Raw genomic sequence first — 22,188 nt, 5'->3', positions numbered from 1 at the left:
ATTATGTCGAATTTTATAAACCTATTAACCCTTTAATATTTCATGTATTTATTTTATTTTATTCTCTGTATTTTTTCTGTTTTCCTGCTCTCTCATTGGTTGTCCGCCCGCAGCCTACCAATGAGAGCGGTCTTTGTTCTGCAGCACAATGACCTCATTATGGTCCAATCAGCTGATGGCAGCACGGGACTCCATCAGGAGATGACTGAACACACAGAGGCGTTGCACAGCGTTAAGTAATATTACAAAACTAAGAGGAATGAAATAATATTACATAGATGAATATTTAAGATCACAAAAGATCGGCATGAAATAAGATTATAGGATCAACAGCTGAGTTTCTTTATTAATATCATAACGTTTTATGGTTGGCAGCCAGATGTATGAACTGAACTTGTTAAAGACCTGTCATGAAGTCACGTGATGTACATCCCCCTCATGGACCAATCAGGAGGCAGCGGTAGGTCAGCTGACGGAGGTGAGTCGACCTGTTTAAAGAAGCTAAGCTAATGTAGCATCCTGTTAGCAGGTAGCATTTACTTGACTGTACTTTGTGATTCAGAGCAGAATTATCAAATGAACTAGTTTCTGTAAAAGAATAAAAAGCAGAATATCTTGAAATGTTTCAAACAAAGATGAACAAGTTACATACAGAATATTTAGGAAAACATCAAATAAAACAAGTTAGAAAAGATAACATCGAACATTTTGTTGTCACATTTGTTTTCGTCCGTTTAAATTATCTGTGTCTTTTTGCCTGAGTGTGTGTGTGTGTGTGTGTGTGTGTGTGTGTGTGTGTGTGTGTGTGTGTGTGTGTGTGTGTGTGTGTGTGTGTGTGTGTGTGTGTGTGTGTGTGTCAGGAGGATTCGTCATGTGATCAGCTGATGTTGCCTTTCTGACTGGTCTCTCTTCAGTCTGATCTGCAGCCCGACACACACTCTCTCTCTCTCTCTCTCTCTCTCTCGGTAAGTGTCATTATTTATTATTGCCTTTAATCTAATTTATTTGATCTCATTATAACTAATGTTATTCATTCAAATCTATTAAATCTTTTTAAAACGTATTATCAGAGTGCGTTATTTATTCACCCTGAGCTTAACGTTTAATTTAAATAAAAAAGATATTTATTTTGCGTTCAAATAAAATGAAAATGATCAAATGGAATAATATTTTGGAATAATTTGCAATGAAAAGATAAATTAAAAATTATAATAACACCTCAATACATCTCGTTATTACTTATTATTGCAAATAAAGGCATTGTGAAATTCATTTTTAAAAGAACAGGTCTTTATTTACGTTCAGTTTTATTTAAAACTTTTAAAGAAAAGTCAAATTTAACCAAATGAACTTTATTAAAAATCAGTAAATTACATATTTGTAAGAGGGAATATGAACTGAGATTTATGATGTGTTTTACCTGATGGTTTTCTGCTTGAATAAAATCAGCTGTTAGAAATTGAACATAAAAAAGGAAATATTCTTAGTGTTGTTCTCAGCATCAGGGCTTTTATTTTGAAAGATCGATCAGCTTTTTGGTGCTGCAAGATTTAGGTGGATATTGAAGTAAAATATGAAATATTAGTGTGTGTGTGTGTGTGTGTGTGTGTGTGTGTGTGTGTGTGTGTGTGTGTGTGTGTGTGTGTGTGTGTGTGTGTGTGTGTGTGTGTGTGTGTGTGCATGCGTGTGTGTGTGCATGCGTGTGTGTGTGTGTGTGCATGCGTGTGGCGTCAGCTATGCAACATGTGAGTCTCATGACGTCAGACAGCTTCACATTAGTGTGTGACTACATGTCACACATCTTACTCATCATTTATCCGTTGTCCCGAAGATACACAGCTTTGCACTGGTTCTCCTCAAAGATACACAGCTTTGCACTGGTTCTCCTCAAAGATACACAGCTTTGCACTGGTTCTCCTCAAAGATACACAGCTTTGCACTGGTTCTCCTCAAAGATACACAGCTTTGCACTGGTTCTCCTCAAAGATACACAGCTTTGCACTGGTTCTCCTCAAAGATACACAGCTTTGCACTGGTTCTCCTCAAAGATACACAGCTTTGCACTGGTTCTCCTCAAAGATACACAGCTTTGCACTGGTTCTCCTCAAAGATACACAGCTTTTTATTCTGATGTACTTTTGTCTGAAACATTTTCTGGTCTATATTTCTGTGTTTCAGCGAGATGGAGCGTAAGCTGGACCTGTCCCGTCTGTCTGACGATGAAGCCAAGCACGTCTGGGAGGTGATCCAGCGAGACTTCAACCTGAGGAAGAAGGAGGAGGAGAGACTCGGGTACATCCCATAATACACAACTGATATATATCGGTCACACGGCCCGCCTCACAAAGACTCCCTTTCACTAAAGACCGCAACTCCCAGCAGCCCCGGGGGCACTGACTCATCAGTGACCTCATCAGACTGAGCCATGCCAGGACTAGTCTGTGTGAGGGTAGGGTGATGGGGGGGGGGGGGGGGCAGGACTAGTCTGTGTGAGGGTAGGGTGATGAGGGGTGTGCCGAGGACTAGTCTGTGTGAGGGTAGGGTGATGGGGGCAGGACTAGTCTGTGTGAGGGTAGGGTGATGAGGGGGGGGGCCGAGGACTAGTCTGTGTGAGGGTAGGGTGATGAGGGGGGGGGCCGAGGACTAGTCTGTGTGAGGGTAGGGTGATGAGGGGGGGGGCCCAGGACTAGTCTGTGTGAGGGTAGGGTGATGAGGGGGGGGGCCCAGGACTAGTCTGTGTGAGGGTAGGGTGATGAGGGGGGGGGCCCAGGACTAGTCTGTGTGAGGGTAGGGTGATGAGGGGGGGGGGCCCAGGACTAGTCTGTGTGAGGGTAGGGTGATGGGGGGGGGGCCCAGGACTAGTCTGTGTGAGGGTAGGGTGATGAGGGGCAGGACTGGTCTATGTGAGGGTAGGGTGATGAGGGGCAGGACTGGTCTGTGTGAGGGTAGGGTGATGGGGGGCAGGACTGGTCTGTGTGAGGGTAGGGTGATGGGGGGCAGGACTGGTCTATGTGAGGGTAGGGTGATGGGGGGCAGGACTGTGTGATGGGTCCTCTGTGGACCCTCTTAATGTCATTAAGCGGTGTGATGTCATTAACACACAACCGTGACCCCCCCCGGTCACAGCGCTCACTTTACCTCTGATTGAATCCCCTTCAGGGAGCTGAAGACCAGGATCGAGAAGGAGGACTCGAAGCGGACCCTGCTGTCCTCAGAGTCCCAGCTGTCCTCGTCCCACTGCCTGCGCTGCCTGCAGCCGTTCAAGTTCCTGCTGAGCAGCAAGCGCCGCTGCATCGACTGCTGCACCTTCACCTGCAAGAGCTGCAGCCGCTACAACAAGAAGGAGCGCGGCTGGGTCTGCGACAACTGCCGCATGACCAGGTGAGGGGGTGAGGAGGGGAGGTCCACATACAGGCCCGAAACCACTGCTGAGGTCCACATACAGGCCCAAAACCACTGCTGAGGTCCACATACAGGCCCATAACCACTGGTGAGGTCCACATACAGGCCCAAAACCACTGCTGAGGTCCACATACAGGCCCAAAACCACTGCTGAGGTCCACATACAGGCCCATAACCACTGGTGAGGTCCACATACAGGCCCAAAACCACTGCTGAGGTCCACATACAGGCCCAAAACCACTGCTGAGGTCCACATACAGGCCCAAACCACTTACAGGCCCAAAACCACTGCTGAGGTCCACATACAGGCCCAAAACCACTTACAGGCCCAAAACCACTGCTGAGGTCCACATACAGGCCCAAAACCACTGGTGAGGTCCACATACAGGCCCAAAACCACTGGTGAGGTCCACATACAGGCCCAAAACCACTGCTGAGGTCCACATACAGGCCCAAAACCACTGCTGAGGTCCACATACAGGCCCAAAACCACTGCTGAGGTCCACATACAGGCCCAAAACCACTGCTGAGGTCCACATACAGGCCCAAAACCACTGGTGAGGTCCACATACAGGCCCAAAACCACTGGTGAGGTCCACATACAGGCCCAAAACCACTGCTGAGGTCCACATACAGGCCCAAAACCACTGCTGAGGTCCACATACAGGCCCAAAACCACTGCTTAAGTATTTCCTGTGGTCCTTCAGGGTCCTGAAGATCGGGACCGTGGGTTGGTACCACGATAATGTGAGAAACCGCTTCAAGCGCTTCGGCAGCGCCAAGGTGATGCGGTCTCTGTACAAGCGGCTGAACGGAGAAGGTAAGGGCTCTCTCTGATATGTATGTGTTCTGTGCGGTATGTCACCATGACTTCCTGTTTGCTGTGCAGGCGGGCGGGATGACGACACCATGAGTATGCCCGACGTCCGCAGCCGTGAGTAACTCTATGAGTCTCAGGTGCTCTAATCTAGTTTGGGTTCTAAGTGTTCTGTGTTCCTGCAGACGTGTACAACGGCGGCGAGGAGGACCACGGGGAGGCCGAGGTCCTGCGCTACAAAGTGGTAACAGAACACTAACACGGACCTTCAGGTTCTGAGTCCTCTTAAACCTGAAGCTTTACACCTGTCCTCCTCCTTCAGATGAGGAAGAACAAGCGGCTGCTGTCGGTCCACCCTCTCGACTTCGACCCCGAGGACTACTTCCCCTACTCCCGCCGGCCCTCCGTACAGGTAGGACCACACATTCAGCATTTAGCATTGACTGTGGTTCTGAATGTGGTTCTGATTGTGGTTCTGACTGTGGTTCTGAATGTGGTTCTGACTGTGGTTCTGACTGTGGTTCTGATTGTGGTTCTGACTGTGGTTCTGACTGTGGTTCTGATTGTGGTTCTGACTGTGGTTCTGAATGTGGTTCTGACTGTGGTTCTGAATGTGGTTCTGATTGTGGTTCTGACTGTGGTTCTGATTGTGGTTCTGACTGTGGTTCTGAATGTGGTTCTGACTGTGGTTCTGAATGTGGTTCTGATTGTGGTTCTGACTGTGGTTCTGAATGTGGTTCTGAATGTGGTTCTGACTGTGGTTCTGAATGTGGTTCTGATTGTGGTTCTGACTGTGGTTCTGAATGTGGTTCTGATTCTGGTTCTGCAGCAGCTGCAGGAGGAGCGGGGCTTCAGGAACGATGTGGATTACTTCGACACGAACAACATGAGAGGAAACCGCCGCAAGAGCCTGGACCGCTACAACATGAGAGCAGGTACAAGTACACACAGTACACACACAGTATACACACAGTACACACAGTATACACACAGTACACACACAATATACACACAGTACACACAGTACACACACAGTATACACACAGTACACACAGTATACACACAGTACACACAATACACACACAGTACACACAGTATACACACAGTACACACAGTACACACAGTACGGACACAGTATACACACAGTACACACAGTACACACACAGTATACACACAGTACACACAGTACACACAGTACGGACACAGTATACACACAGTACACACAGTACACACACAGTATACACACAGTACACACAGTACACACACAGTACACACAGTACACACACAGTACACACACAGTACACACACAGTATACACACAGTACAAACAGTACACACACAGTACACACACAGTATACACACAGTACACAAAGTACACACACAGTACACACAGTACACACACAGTACACACACAGTATACACACAGTACACACAGTACACACACAGTACACACAGTACACAATACACACACAGTATACACACAGTACACACACAGTATACACACAGTACACACAGTACACACACGTTATACACACAGTACACACAGTACACACAGTACACACACAGTACACACACAGTACACACAGTACACACAGTATACACACAGTACACACAGTACACACACATTACACACAGTACACACACAGTACACACACAGTAAACACAGTACACACACAGTACACACAGTACACACACATTACACACAGTACACACACAGTATACACACAGTACACACAGTACACACACAGTACACACAGTACACATACATTACACACAGTACACACACAGTATACACATAGTACACACAGTACACACAGTATACACACAGTACACACAGTACACACACAGTACACACAGTACACACACAGTACACACACAGTATACACAGTACACACACAGTACACACAGTACACACAGTATACACACAGTACACACACACATTACACACAGTACACACATTACACACAGTACACACAGTACACACAGTACACACACAGTATACACACAGTACACACAGTACACACACAGTACACACAGTACACACACAGTACACACACGTTATAGACACAGTATACACACAGTACACACAGTATACACACATTACACACAGTAAACATAGTACACACAGTATACACACAGTACACACAGTATACACACATTACACACAGTACACACACAGTACACACACAGTATACACACAGTATACACACAGTATACACACAGTATACACACAGTATACACACAGTATACACAGTACACACACAGTATACACAGTACACACACAGTACACACACAGTATACACACAGTACACACAGTATACACACAGTATACACACTGTACACACAGTATACACACAGTATACACACAGTATACACAGTACACACACAGTATACACACAGTATACACACAGTACACACAGTATACACACAGTATACACACTGTACACACAGTATACACACAGTACACACACAGTGTACACACAGTATACACACAGTATACACACAGTATACACACATTACACACAGTACACACAGTATACACACAGTACACACAGTACACACACATTATACACACAGTAAACACAGTACACACACAGTACACACAGTACACACACATTACACACAGTACACACACAGTATACACAGTACACACACAGTACACACACATTACACACAGTACACACAGTACACACAGATTACACACAGTACACACACAGTACACACACAGTACACACACAGTACACACAGTACACACACAGTATACACACAGTATACACACAGTATACACACAGTACACACAGTACACACAGTATACACACAGTACACAACACACACAGTATACACACAGTATACACACAGTACACACACAGTATACACACAGTATACACACAGTACACACACAGTACACACAGTATACACACAGTATACACACAGTACACACACAGTACACACAGTACACACACAGTATACACACAGTATACACACAGTACACACAGTACACACAGTATACACACAGTACACACAGTGTTTACCTGTGTACTTGTACCTGTGTGTACCTGTGAACTTGTACCTGTGTGTACCTGTGTGTGTACCTGTGAACCTTTACCTGTGTTTACCTGTGTACTTGTACCTGTGTGTACCTGTGAACTTGTACCTGTGAACTTGTACCTGTGTGTACCTGTGAACTTGTACCTGTGAACTTGTACCTGTGTGTACCTGTGAACTTGTACCTGTGTACTTGTACCTGTGAACTCGTACCTGTTTGTACCTGTGAACTTGTACCTGTGTACTTGTACCTGTGTACTTGTACCTGTGAACTCGTACCTGTTTGTACCTGTGAACTTGTACCTGTGTACTTGTACCTGTGAACTCGTACCTGTGTGTACCTGTGTACTTGTACCTGTGAACTTGTACCTGTGTTTCCCTGTGTGTACCTGTGAACTTGTACCTGTGTACTTGTACCTGTGAACTCGTACCTGTGTGTACCTGTGTACTTGTACCTGTGAACTTGTACCTGTGTTTCCCTGTGTGTACCTGTGAACTTGTACCTGTGTACTTGTACCTGTGAACTTGTACCTGTGAACTTGTACCTGTGTACTTGTACCTGTGAACTTGTACCTGTGAACTTGTACCTGTGTGTACCTGTGAACTTGTACCTGTGTGTACCTGTGTGTACCTGTGTGTACCTGTGAACTTGTACCTGTGAACTTGTACCTGTGAACTTGTACCTGTGAACTTGTACCTGTGAACTTGTACCTGTGTACTTGTACCTGTGAACTTGTACCTGTGTGTACCTGTGAACTTGTACCTGTGTTTACCTGTGTGTACCTGTGTGTACCTGTGAACTTGTACCTGTGAACTTGTACCTGTGAACTTGTACCTGTGTTTACCTGTGTGTACCTGTGAACTTGTACCTGTGTACTTGTACCTGTCTCCAGAGGATTACGGGGACAGCCGGATGGTCCGGACCCGTTCTCTCTCCAGGATCAGCTCTTCGGCCGCCCGGCAGTACGTGGACACGTCTGATGAAGAGGACCAGCAGCGCTACCCCCCCCCACTCTATCAACAGCCCCACCCACACCGCCGCAGGAACAGCAGGGCGTCGTCTCAGGAGAACCTGGGACAAGCCCCGCCCGTAAGAGCCAATCAAATCACTGATTGACCAATCAGCTGACCCTTACTCAAGCCCTGCCCCTAAGAGCCAATCAAATCACTGATTGACCAATCAGCTGACCCTTACTCAAGCCCCGCCCGTAAGAGCCAATCAAATCACTGATTGACCAATCAGCTGACCCTTACTCAAGCCCCGCCCGTAAGAGCCAATCAAATCACTGATTGACCAATCAGCTGACCCTTACTCAAGCCCCGCCCGTAAGAGCCAATCAAATCACTGATTGACCAATCAGCTGACCCTTACTCAAGCCCCGCCCGTAAGAGCCAATCAAATCACTGATTGACCAATCAGCTGACCCTTACTCAAGCCCCGCCCGTAAGAGCCAATCAAATCACTGATTGACCAATCAGCTGACCCTTACTCAAGCCCCGCCCGTAAGAGCCAATCAAATCACTGATTGACCAATCAGCTGACCCTTACTCAAGCCCCGCCCCTAAGAGCCAATCAAATCACTGATTGACCAATCAGCTGACCCTTACTCAAGCCCCGCCCATAAGAATCAATCAAATCACTGATTGACCAATCAGCTGACCCTTACTCAAGCCCCGCCCCTAAGAGCCAATCAAATCACTGATTGACCAATCAGCTGACCCTTACTCAAGCCCCGCCCCTAAGAGCCAATCAAATCACTGATTGACCAATCAGCCGACCCTTACTCTAGCCCCGCCCCTAAGAGCCAATCAAATCACTGACTGACCAATCAGCTGACCCTTACTCAAGCCCCACCCCTAAGAGCCAATCAAATCACTGATTGACCAATCAGCTGACCCTTACTCAAGCCCCGCCCCTAAGAGCCAATCAAATCACTGATTGACCAATCAGCTGACCCTTACTCAAGCCCCGGCCGTAAGAGCCAATCAAATCACTGACTGACCAATCAGCTGACCTTGCTTTAGCCCCGCCCATAAACAGGGACATCCAATCACTGTCAGATTCAGAGACCTGTTTGTTTGTGTGTTGGTGTTATTATGGGATGTTTGTCTCTTCAGATGAACGAGCTGAATAAGAGGATGTCTGCCATCGAGAGTCTGCTGAACCGCCTGGAGGAGAAGATCAGCCCCGGAGAGCAGGTGAGGCCCTGTAGTACTGCAGTACTGCAGGTCAGTACTGCAGTATTTACACTGTATGTACACACTGTGTATACTATACTGTGTATAAATACTGTAATATATATAGATATCATGTCTGTGTTCAGGCGGGGGGGCCCAGTGAGGAGGAGAAGCTGCGCAGGAAGCTGAGTGAGTTGGGGGGGCCTCTGAGCGATAAGGGGGGTCATTCTTCAGACGAGGAGCCCGTCAAGAAAGCCCCCCCTGTGGGGAGGAGCACTGCTGTGAGGGGGGGGGCTCCGGGAGAAGGAGCTGAGCTCCTCCAGCGACGAGACCCCCAACCAGGCCCAGAAGGTGAGGGGGGGTCTCTGACTTTATATTATTCCAGTTTTCATCGGACCTTCACCTCCGGGCTCCGACGCTCCTCCGACACCTTCCTTTATCAATGTCATAGAAACACAAATAAACAAACAAACAAACAAACAAACAAACATCTTCTAAGATGGAGAAATGATTCATAAACAAATAAATAAAAACAAATAAATAAAAACATGAATAAATAAAAACAAATAAATAAAAACAAACAAATAAAAACAAATAAATAAAAACAAATAATTAAAAAATGAATAAATAAAAACATAAATAAAAACAAATAAATAAAAACATGAATAAATAAAAACAAATAAATAAAAACAAATAAATAAAAACAAATAATTAAAAAATGAATAAATAAAAACATAAATCAAACATAAATAAATAAAAACATGAATAAATAAAAACAAATTAATAAAAACTTAAATAGATATAATTGATCAAAAATGCTTTAAGGAAAATTAAAGCTAAAACAAATAATTAAAGCTGATAAATGTTTATAGTAAAATAACAATAATAATAATAATAAAATAAAACTATTTATATAATAATAAAGTGTAAATAATAACAAATAATATTAATAATAAATAATAAAATAAAGTATTCTCTGCTTGCAGAGGTCGAGTGCAGCGGCGCTCTGTGACCTCACCACGGAGTTTCTGCGGACGATAAATGCCACGGAAAACGCCACGCAGGAGTACGAGCAGCTCTGCACCAACCCCCACAGCCCCCCACTAGCGCGCCCCGATGCCAAGCAGGCAGACGATGTGTTCAGGGAACTCGAGGAAAACGTAAGCTACCTGCACCACTCATCTAAATATCTAAAAACTACCCAATAAATACCTGATAACTACCTGATAAATACCTGATAAATACCTGATAAATACCTGATAAATACCTGATAGATACCTGATAAATACCTGATAAATACCTGATAACTACCTGATAAATACCTGATAGATACCTGATAAATACCTGATAAATACCTGATAAATACCTGATAAATACCTGATAGATACCTGATAAATACCTGATAAATACCTGATAAATACCTGATAAATACCTGATAAATACCTGATAACTACCTGATAAATACCTGATAAATACCTGATAAATACCTGATAACTACCTGATAAATACCTGATAGATACCTGATAAATACCTGATAGATACCTGATAAATACCTGATAAATACCTGATAAATACCTGATAAATACCTGATATATACCTGATAAATACCTGATAAATACCTGATAACTACCTGATAAATATCTGATATATACCTGATAAATACCTGATAAATACCTGATAAATACCTGATAAATACCTGATATATACCTGATAAATACCTGATATATACGTGATAAATACCTGATAAATATCTGATATATACCTGATAAATACCTGATAAATACCTGATAAATACCTGATAAATACCTGATATATACCTGATAATACCTGATAAATACCTGATAAATACCTGATAAATACCTGATATATACCTGATATATACCTGATATATACCTGATAAATACCTGATATATACGTGATAAATACCTGATAAATATCTGATATATACCTGATAAATACCTGATAAATACCTGATAAATACCTGATATATACCTGATAAATACCTGATATATACGTGATAAATACCTGATAAATATCTGATATATACCTGATAAATACCTGATAAATACCTGATATATACCTGATATATACCTGATATATACCTGATAAATACCTGATATATACGTGATAAATACCTGATAAATATCTGATATATACCTGATAAATACCTGATAGATACCTGATAAATACCTGATAAATACCTGATAAATACCTGATAATACCTGATAACTACCTGATAAATACCTGATAAATACCTGATATATACCTGATAAATACCTGATATATACCTGATAAATACCTGATAAATACCTGATATATACCTGATAAATACCTGATAAATACCTGATAAATACCTGATAAATACCTGATAAATACCTGATAAATACGTGATAAATACGTGATAAATACCTGATAAATACCTGATATATACCTGATATATACCTGATATATACCTGATAAATACCTGATAAATACCTGATAAATACCTGATAAATACCTGATAAATACCTGATAAATACCTGATATATACCTGATAAATACCTGATAAATACCTGATAAATACCTGATATATACCTGATAAATACCTGATAAAATACCTGATAAATACCTGATATATACCTGATATATACGTGATATATACCTGATATATACCTGATAAATACCTGATAAATACCTGATATATACGTGATATATACCTGATAAATACCTGATAAATACCTGATAAATACGTGATAAATACCTGATAAATACCTGATATATACCTGATATATACCTGATAAATACCTGATAAATACCTGATAAATACCTGATATATACCTGATATATACGTGATAAATACCTGATAAATACCTGATAAATACCTGATAAATACCTGATATATACCTGATATATACCTGATAAATACCTGATAAATACCTGATAAATACCTGATATATACCTGATATATACGTGATAAATACCTGATAAATACCTGATAAATACCTGATAAATACCTGATATATACGTGATATATACCTGATATATACCTGATAAATACCTGATAAATACCTGATATATACCTGATATATACCTGATAAATACCTGATAAATACCTGATAAATACCCTGATAAATACCTGATAAATACCTGATATATACCTGATATATACCTGATATATACCTGATATACACCTGATAAATACCTGATATATACCTGATATATACCTGATATATACCTGATATATACCTGATATACACCTGATATATACCTGATAAATACCTGATATATACCTGATATATACCTGATATATACCTGATAAATACCTGATAAATACCTGATATATACCTGATATATACCTGATATATACCTGATATATACCTGATAAATACCTGATAAATACCTGATTAATACTGAAGAATAAACTCACAAATATGACGGAATGTTTCAGCAATAATCAAAATGATCTCAAATATATGGAGAAATATATTTTGTTTATTTACTAAAGATCCCTCATTCACCCTATAGAACCTTTTAGTATTACCGTCCAAGGGATGTACCTGTGTGTAACACTGTTACTGTGTGTTACCACCTGTCCAGGTGTACCTGTGTGTCACACTGCTACTGTGAGTTACCTGTCCTGGTGTACCTGTGTGTAACACTGTTACTGTGTGTTACCTGTCCAGGTGTACCTGTTGTGTAACACTGTTACTGTGTGTTTACCTGTCCAGGTGTACCTGTGTGTTCTCCTGTGTGTAACACTTGTTACTGTGTGTGTTACCTGTCCAGGTGTACCTGTGTGTTTCTCCTGTGTGTAACACTGTTACTGTGTGTTACCTGTCCAGGTGTACCTGTGTGTTTCTCCTGTGTGTAACACTGTTACTGTGTGTTACCTGTCCAGGTGTACCTGTGTGTTTCTCCTGTGTGTAACACTGTTACTGTGTGTTACCTGTCCAGGTGTACCTGTGTGTTTCTCCTGTGTGTAACACTGTTACTGTGTGTTACCTGTCCAGGTGTACCTGTGTGTTTCTCCTGTGTGTAACACCTGTCATGTGTGTTACCTGTCCAGGTGTACCTGTGTGTTTCTCCTGTGTGTAACACTGTTACTGTGTGTTACCTGTCCAGGTGTACCTGTGTGTTTCTCCTGTGTGTAACACTGTTACTGTGTGTTACCTGTCCAGGTGTACCTGTGTGTTTCTCTGTGTGTAACACTGTTACTGTGTGTTACCTGTCCAGGTGTACCTGTGTGTTTCTCCTGTGTGTAACACTGTTACTGTGTGTTACCTGTCCAGGTGTACCTGTGTGTTTCTCCTGTGTGTAACACTGTTACTGTGTGTTACCTGTCCAGGTGTACCTGTGTGTTTCCTCCTGTGTGTAACACTGTACCTGTGTGTTACCTGTCCAGGTGTACCTGTGTGTTTCTCCTGTGTGTAACACTGTTACTGTGTGTTACCTGTCCAGGTGTACCTGTGTGTTTCTCCTGTGTGTAACACCTGTCATTGTGTGTTACCTGTCCAGGTGTACCTGTGTGTTTCTCCTGTGTGTAACACTGTTACTGTGTGTTACCTGTCCAGGTGTACTGTGTGTTTCTCCTGTGTGTAACACCTGTCATTGTGTGTTACCTGTCCAGGTGTACCTGTGTGTTTCTCCTGTGTGTAACACTGTTACTGTGTGTTACCTGTCCAGGTGTACCTGTGTGTTTCTCCTGTGTGTAACACTGTTATCTGTGTGTTACCTGTCCAGGTGTACCTGTGTGTTTCTCCTGTGTGTAACACTGTTACTGTGTGTTACCTGTCCAGGTGTACCTGTGTGTTTCTCCTGTGTGTAACACTGTCATTGTGTGTTACCTGTCCAGGTGTACCTGTGTGTTTCTCCTGTGTGTAACACCTGTCATTGTGTGTTACCTGTCCAGGTGTACCTGTATGTTTCTCCTGTGTGTAACACTGTTACTGTGTGTTACCTGTCCAGGTGTACCTGTGTGTTTCTCCTGTGTGTAACACTGTTACTGTGTGTTACCTGTCCAGGTGTACCTGTATGTTTCTCCTGTGTGTAACACTGTTACTGTGTGTTACCTGTCCAGGTGTACCTGTGTGTTTCTCCTGTGTGTAACACTGTTACTGTGTGTTACCTGTCCAGGTGTACCTGTGTGTTTCTCCTGTGTGTAACACCTGTCATTGTGTGTTACCTGTCCAGGTGTACCTGTGTGTTTCTCCTGTGTGTAACACTGTTACTGTGTGTTACCTGTCCAGGTGTACCTGTGTGTTTCTCCTGTGTGTAACACCTGTCATTGTGTGTTACCTGTCCAGGTGTACCTGTGTGTTTCTCCTGTGTGTAACACCTGTCATTGTGTGTTACCTGTCCAGGTGTACCTGGCGGCGGGTCAGTCCTTTGACCTGGAGTCGAAGCTGCGTCGGCTGGAGCAGAGCGCTAAGACCCGGTTCGGGGGGGCCACGGACTCGGAGCTGTCGGAGCTGGAGGACGTCGTGGCGCTGACCGCCGCCCGGGTGCAGAGTGCAGAGAGCGAGGTGACCCTTCAATATATACTTCATATACTTTATGTACTTTATATACTTCATGTACTTTATGTACTTTATATACTTTATATACTTTATGTACTTTATATACTTCATGTACTTTATGTACTTTATGTACTTTATATACTTCATGTACTTTATGTACTTTATATACTTTATATAATTCATGTACTTTATATACTTCATGTACTTTATGTACTTTATATACTTCATGTACTTTATGTACTTTATGTACTTTATATACTTCATGTACTTTATGTACTTTATATACTTTATATACTTCATGTACTTTATATGCTTTATGTACTTTATATACTTTATATACTTCATATACTTCATATACTTTATGTACTTTATATACTTCATGTACTTTATGTACTTTATGTACTTTATATACTTCATGTACTTTATGTACTTTATATACTTTATATACTTCATGTACTTTATATGCTTTATGTACTTTATATACTTTATATACTTCATGTACTTTATGTACTTTATGTACTTTATATACTTCATATACTTTATATACTTTATATACTTTATATACTTTATGTACTTTATGTACTTTATATACTTCATATACTTCATATACTTTATATACTTCATATACTTTATATGCTTTATATAATTCATATACTTTATGTACTTTATATACTTCATATACTTTATGTACTTTATATACTTTATGTACTTTATATACTTTATATAATTCATATACTTTATGTACTTTATGTACTTTATATACTTCATATACTTCATATACTTTATATACTTCATATACTTTATATGCTTTATGTACTTTATATACTTTATATACTTTATGTACTTTATATACTTTATATACTTCATATACTTTATATACTTTATATACTTTATATACTTTATGTACTTTATATACTTTATATACTTTATGTACTTTATGTACTTTATATACTTTATATACTTCATATACTTTATATACTTTATATAATTCATATACTTTATGTACTTTATGTACTTTATATACTTCATATACTTCATATACTTTATATACTTCATATACTTTATATGCTTTATGTACTTTATATACTTTATATACTTTATGTACTTTATATACTTTATATACTTCATATACTTATATACTTTATATACTTATATACTTTATGTACTTTATATACTTTATATACTTTATATACTTCATATACTTTATATACTTTATATACTTTATATACTTTATATACTTTATGTACTTTATGTACTTTATATACTTTATATACTTCATATACTTCATATACTTTATGTACTTTATATACTTCATGTACTTTATGTACTTTATGTACTTTATATACTTCATGTACTTCATATACTTTATGTACTTTATATACTTCATATACTTTATATACTTTATATACTTTATGTACTTTATATACTTTATATACTTTATATACTTCATATACTTTATTACTTTATATACATCATATAATATATATTTATGTACTTTATATACTTCATATACTTTATGTACTTTATATACTTTATGTACTTTATATACTTTATATACTTTATATACTTCATATACTCTTATATACTTTATATACTTCAATAATTTCATATACTTTATGTACTTTATATACATTCATATACTTTATGTACTTTATATACTTTATGTACTTTATAACTTTATTACTTTATCTAATTCATATACTTTATGTACTTTATATTTTTTATTACTTTATTACTTTAGTAAATTTAATTATTTATTTTTTTATTTATTATTATATACTTTAATACTTCATATACTTTATACTTTATATAATTCATAACTTTTTGTACTTTTAACTTTTTACTTTATGACTTTATATACTTTATGTATTTATATACTTTATTTTTATGTACTTTAATACTTTTGATTTATATACTTTATAACTTTTTTAAAACTTTTGTCTTTATTACTTTTTAAAACTTTATTACTTTATATATTTATGTATTTATATATTTTTTACTTTTAACTTTATGTACTTTATATACTTTTTGACTTTTTATATTTATATACTTTTTTTACTTTATATACTTATATACTTTATATACTTATATATTTTTGTCTTATATCTTATGACTTTTTATAATTTATTACTTTTTTACTTTATGTACTTTTTACTTTTTACTTATGTACTTTTTTATTTATGTACTTTTTAAAACTTTTAAAATTATATACTTTATATAATTATATATTTATGTTTTATTACTTTTTACTTTTTTAAATTTTAAAAACTTTTTTATTTATATCTTTATGACTTTTTTATTTTGTACTTTTATATTTATATTTTATGTACTTCATATACTTCTTTAATTTATAACTTTTATAATTTATTTTATTTTTGTCTTTTATACTTCATATACTTTATAACTTTATGTATTTTTTTATTTATTACTTTTTAAAACTTTTTTCTTTTTATAATTTTTTTATACTTTTTTACTTTATGAAATTTTAAACTTCAAATTTCTTTTTTTACTTTATATACTTTATTAAATTATATACTTTAAAAATTCATATATTTAAATTTTTTTTTGTACTTTTATACTTTATAACTTATATACTTTTTTCTTTATGTACTTTTATACTTATAATTTTTAAAAATTTATATTTTATGTACTTTTTATACTTCATATCTTTTTTATACTTTATAACTTTTTTACTTATTCTTTAGACTTCATATCTTTAATCTTTATATAAACATATCTTTATGTATTTATATCTTTATATAATTCATTACTTTATATAATTCAATACTTATATACTTTATGTAATTTAAACTTATATATTTTAAACTTTAATATTTAGTACTTTAAATTTTTAATATACTTTTTAATTCATTCTTTTTGTCTTTTTAAAACTTCTATACTTTTTATTTAATTACTTTATGTTTCATATACTTTATGATTTATAATTTATATTTCTTTTTATACTTCTATACTTCATATAATTTATATACTTTAATACTTTATGACTTTATATACTTCATATACTTTATTAATTCATATACTTTAATACTTTTTTGTACTTCATATATTTATGTATTATATACTTCATATAATTCTATACTTTTTTATACTTTATGTACTTTATATCTTTAATCTTTTTATAATTATATACTTTATAAACTTTATGATCATATACTTTTTGTACTTCTATATTTATATCTTTATATCTTTTTTACTTCATATACTTATATAAATTTTATATCTTTATATAATTTATTATTTTTACTTTATATTTTATTAAAACTTACTTTTTTAAATTTATGTACTTTATATACTTCATATACTTTATATAATTCATATACTTTATATACTTTATGTACTTCATATACTTTATGTACTTCATATACTTCATATAATTCATATACTTTATATACTTTATGTACTTTATATACTTCATATACTTTATATAATTCATATACTTTATATACTTCATATACTTTATGTACTTTATATACTTCATATACTTTATGTACTTTATATACTTCATATACTTTATGTACTTCATATACTTTATGTACTTCATATACTTTATATACTTCATATACTTCATATACTTTATGTACTTCATATACTTTATGTACTTCATGTACTTTATGTACTTCATATACTTCATATACTTTATGTACTTCATATACTTTATATACAAAGTAAACAAACCAAACGCCTCCACTGTACTCCTTTATCCACTTCCTGAACATAGTGACATCACTAAGGAACTCTCACGCTCCTATTGGCTAGCGCTCCAACACGTTGTATGTGATAGGCTAAGGGGCGGGACTTCTCTAGACTGGTTGTCCAATCAAACCAGAGCCGATGCTTCATGGTGAAATACTGATGCTGCGTTGCTGGTGTTTCCGCAGGTTTCTGACATCGAGAGTAAGCTGGCCGCTCTGAGCGCCGCCGGGCCCAAGAAGAAGGTGGCTAATGTCGGAGTTGCTGAATGGTGACATCCAGCAACTCCGACATTAACCCGTGTTTGTCTGACGGCAGGTCTCTGGGTCCCATCAGAGGAAGAGAGGCCAGCAGGACGTCTCCAGTAAGGAACCTTGAGCGTGTTCCACACCATCAACAGGTTTAGGATGCGCAGTCCCAGCCGTGTGCGATGGGACGCCTCGGTTTCCTCCACAGGGAACCGTCACGGCGCTCAGAGGAGATCCAACGACTACTGAACAGGAAATCAACACACGTTGTTTTTCTGCTAAACAATCTGATTAAACTAAACTGAGTTCAAAGGTAAATATTTGAGGGATTTCCCTCATTTAATTCTATATAAGTCCTTTAAAATACTTCTGGAATCCAAACAGTTCATTAACGAGAGACTGTTGGCTCAACATGAATTACTGAACGATTATAACCAAGGTCAAAGAAGAGTTCAATTTAATGCGCTGAGATGAAAAGGTCATTCACATCATTTCAGGCAAGTCATAATTCACCCATTAAACACATAAATAATAAGAGACAAGGATCAGGTTTGTCTAAGTAGATCCCTCAATAAGATCCCTCAATAAGATCCCTCAATAAGATCCCTCAATAAGATCCCTCAATAAGATCACTCAATAAGATCCCTCAATAAGATCCCTCAATAAGATCCCTCAATAAGATCACTCAATAAGATCCCTCAATAAGATCCCTCAATAAGATCCCTCAATAAGATCACTCAATAAGATCCTCAATAAGATCGCTCAATAAGATCACTCAATAAGATCCCTCAATAAGATCCCTCAATAAGATCCCTCAATAAGATCACTCAATAAGATCCCTCAATAAGATCCCTCAATAAGATCCCTCAATAAGATCACTCAATAAGATCCCTCAATAAGATCCCTCAATAAGATCCCTCAATAAGATCACTCAATAAGATCCCTCAATAAGATCGCTCAATAAGATCACTCAATAAGATCCCTCAATAAGATCCCTCAATAAGATCGCTCAATAAGATCACTCAATAAGATCCCTCAATAAGATCACTCAATAAGATCACTCAATAAGATCCCTCAATAAGATCCCTCAATAAGATCCCTCAATAAGATCACTCAATAAGATCCCTCAATAAGATCCCTCAATAAGATCCCTCAATACAGATATCTTGTGAAAAGGAAGATCTCATTCACTGATTTGAATCGGACGGTTCCAGAGGAATTTAGTGAATCATTTCTATTTTATTTTGAAAAGTGTTTTTAAACAATCAGTTTAAAAATAATGCTGTTTTCAAACATTAATTTAAAAGGGGGCCATAAAAGGCAAGAAAGGGTAGAAAATTTTTTCCCCCTGAAATTTTTCCAACCCAAAATATTGGAAACCCATTTTAAAAAGGGGGAAAAAAAAAACCCCTTGGGATTTAGAAGAGAATTTTGGGGGAAAAATTTAATGAGGAAACCACCGGGACAATAAACCGGGGAAAAAGGGGTCACACGGTTTCTTTTTCCCCCCAGGCTGGGGTTTTTGGGAAGGTTTAACCCCAAATTTTAAACACAGAGCCCTTTTGATTCAATTTTAAAATCTTTTACCGTCCAGTTTAAGGGGGTTTTAAAGCCCCGATCCCGGGGCTTCCTTAACCTCTAACCACCCGGGGGGAAAACGGAAAAAAAAGGAAAAAGAAATCGGCGCGGCCGGGCAAGGCCCAAGTTTTGCCGCCAAGTTTTTTGGTTGCCTTTGCCCCAGCGAAGGGGGAATTTCCCTCCTTGTTTTGGTCCAAAATCAATTAAAATTAAATAACACTCATTTTCCCCTGTTCAAATTTTTTCTTTTTTAAACCCCCCTTTCCATTGAACCCCGGCTTCAACCCCCAAAACTTTGTGTTTTTAATACCCCCGTTCTAGGAAATTTACAAAAGGAAAGTAAAAACCCCAACTAATTTCTTAGGAATGTTTTTTAACACCAATAATTTTTTTTGAAAAACCCTTGCTTTTCTTTGAAAAAAAGAAAGGGAAAAAAAAAAAAACTTATAGTTGTTTTAGTTTTTGGGGAAAAAAGGGGGGAAACCACGGCCTTTTGTGTTCCCAAAAGGGGCCCCCTTTTAATAGCTCCGTTTGGGTTAAAAATTTTTGACGTTTTTTTAGGTTTTTTTTTCCCTAGAATTTCCCCGCCAGGGAAGGGTTTGGGGCGGCGGTGACGCTCATTAAAGGTAAAAAACCAAACCCTTTATTGTTTTTAAAAAATGCATGAAGTATTCCCTTTTCAAATTAAAATGACTTCCCCCACACAGAATAAGGAAGCCCTTTGCATGGGGTTTCCACAACATTTCAATATTTAAAAAAAGCACTTCAAATTTGTGGGTTAAGGGTTTCACTGTGTGTGTGTGTGGGTTTTGGGGTGTGGGTGTGTGTGTGTGTGTGTGTGGGGTGGGGTGTGTGTGTGTGACCCCCTGCCCCACGGCGTGAAGTTACCCCAAAATGTTTAAATAAAACTCAAAAATCTTCCGTTTTTAAATTTCTAAATCAGGGCATTTACACCTCAAAAGGACTAAAACGTTTTTTTTAAAGTTCCGTTGTTTTTTTTTCCCATCACGCATGGGAGCTCGGGTTGGGCCAAATTCCCAAAAAGGCTGGTTTTTCACAGGAGTTTTGGGGGGATAAATTTTATTTTTTTTCAATATTTTATTTCTCTTTTTGAAGGAAAAAACCCCCAAATTTTGAGATCAGCTGTAAATGAACCTTGGGTGAACGGGGGCCCTTTCGGGCTGTAAATTGAATCAGGCCGCTAAAAAAATAATGACTTCATTTCCTAAACTCGTGTATTTTTTTTATTCGTAGATTAATGTTAGGGATTTTTTAAAAAAGAATCAATATTTTGTGGCCATGAAAAAATGAATTGGTAAGATATTAGGTTTTTTGTTAAAACATTTTTTGGGCCCTTTTTTTAATTAGAGGGTAAAAAAAAACAAAAAGGTAAAAGGAATTTATTAGGGTTAAATAAAAGTCTATTGTACGGGTTAAAAGCACATCACAACAAAGAATGAAATAAAAAAAGACAATAAATAAATTAAAAAAGGGAAATTTCCCAAAAAGAAATGAAACCTGATTAAATTTGTTTTTTATTGTTTTGATTTGTGTTTCCCCCCTCGCCTTTTTTCCCAATTCTCCTGACGGGCCCCTTTTAATTTCCTATTGTCATTTGTTTTTTTTAAATTTAAAAAATGAAGTTTTAAACCCTTTATTCTTTGATTCTGTTTGATTAGTAATTTTTTATTTAAATTAAATATGTATTAAAAGAT

General features: G+C 37.8%; 1 protein-coding gene across 1 annotated transcript; it reads left to right on the top strand.

Moving 5' to 3' along the window:
• The first annotated feature begins 118 nt into the window (after window positions 1-118).
• LOC134861135 (melanophilin-like) lies at window positions 119-19,213 on the top strand. Its single transcript, XM_063878152.1, is given in 16 exon segments — window positions 119-478; window positions 861-962; window positions 2,178-2,292; window positions 3,160-3,381; window positions 4,110-4,222; window positions 4,292-4,336; window positions 4,405-4,463; window positions 4,542-4,631; window positions 5,049-5,154; window positions 8,157-8,353; window positions 9,382-9,462; window positions 9,588-9,733; window positions 9,735-9,792; window positions 14,781-14,942; window positions 18,836-18,892; window positions 18,966-19,213. Coding segments are annotated over 14 exon segments (1,506 nt in total). The 5' UTR covers window positions 119-478; window positions 861-962; window positions 2,178-2,182; the 3' UTR covers window positions 19,026-19,213.
• Window positions 19,214-22,188: the final 2,975 nt, after the last annotated feature.

This window comes from Eleginops maclovinus, chromosome 24 (assembly GCF_036324505.1).
Source record: "Eleginops maclovinus isolate JMC-PN-2008 ecotype Puerto Natales chromosome 24, JC_Emac_rtc_rv5, whole genome shotgun sequence".
NCBI classification, from domain to species: Eukaryota; Metazoa; Chordata; class Actinopteri; order Perciformes; family Eleginopidae; genus Eleginops; species Eleginops maclovinus.
This window is presented reverse-complemented; position numbering and strand designations above follow the sequence as displayed.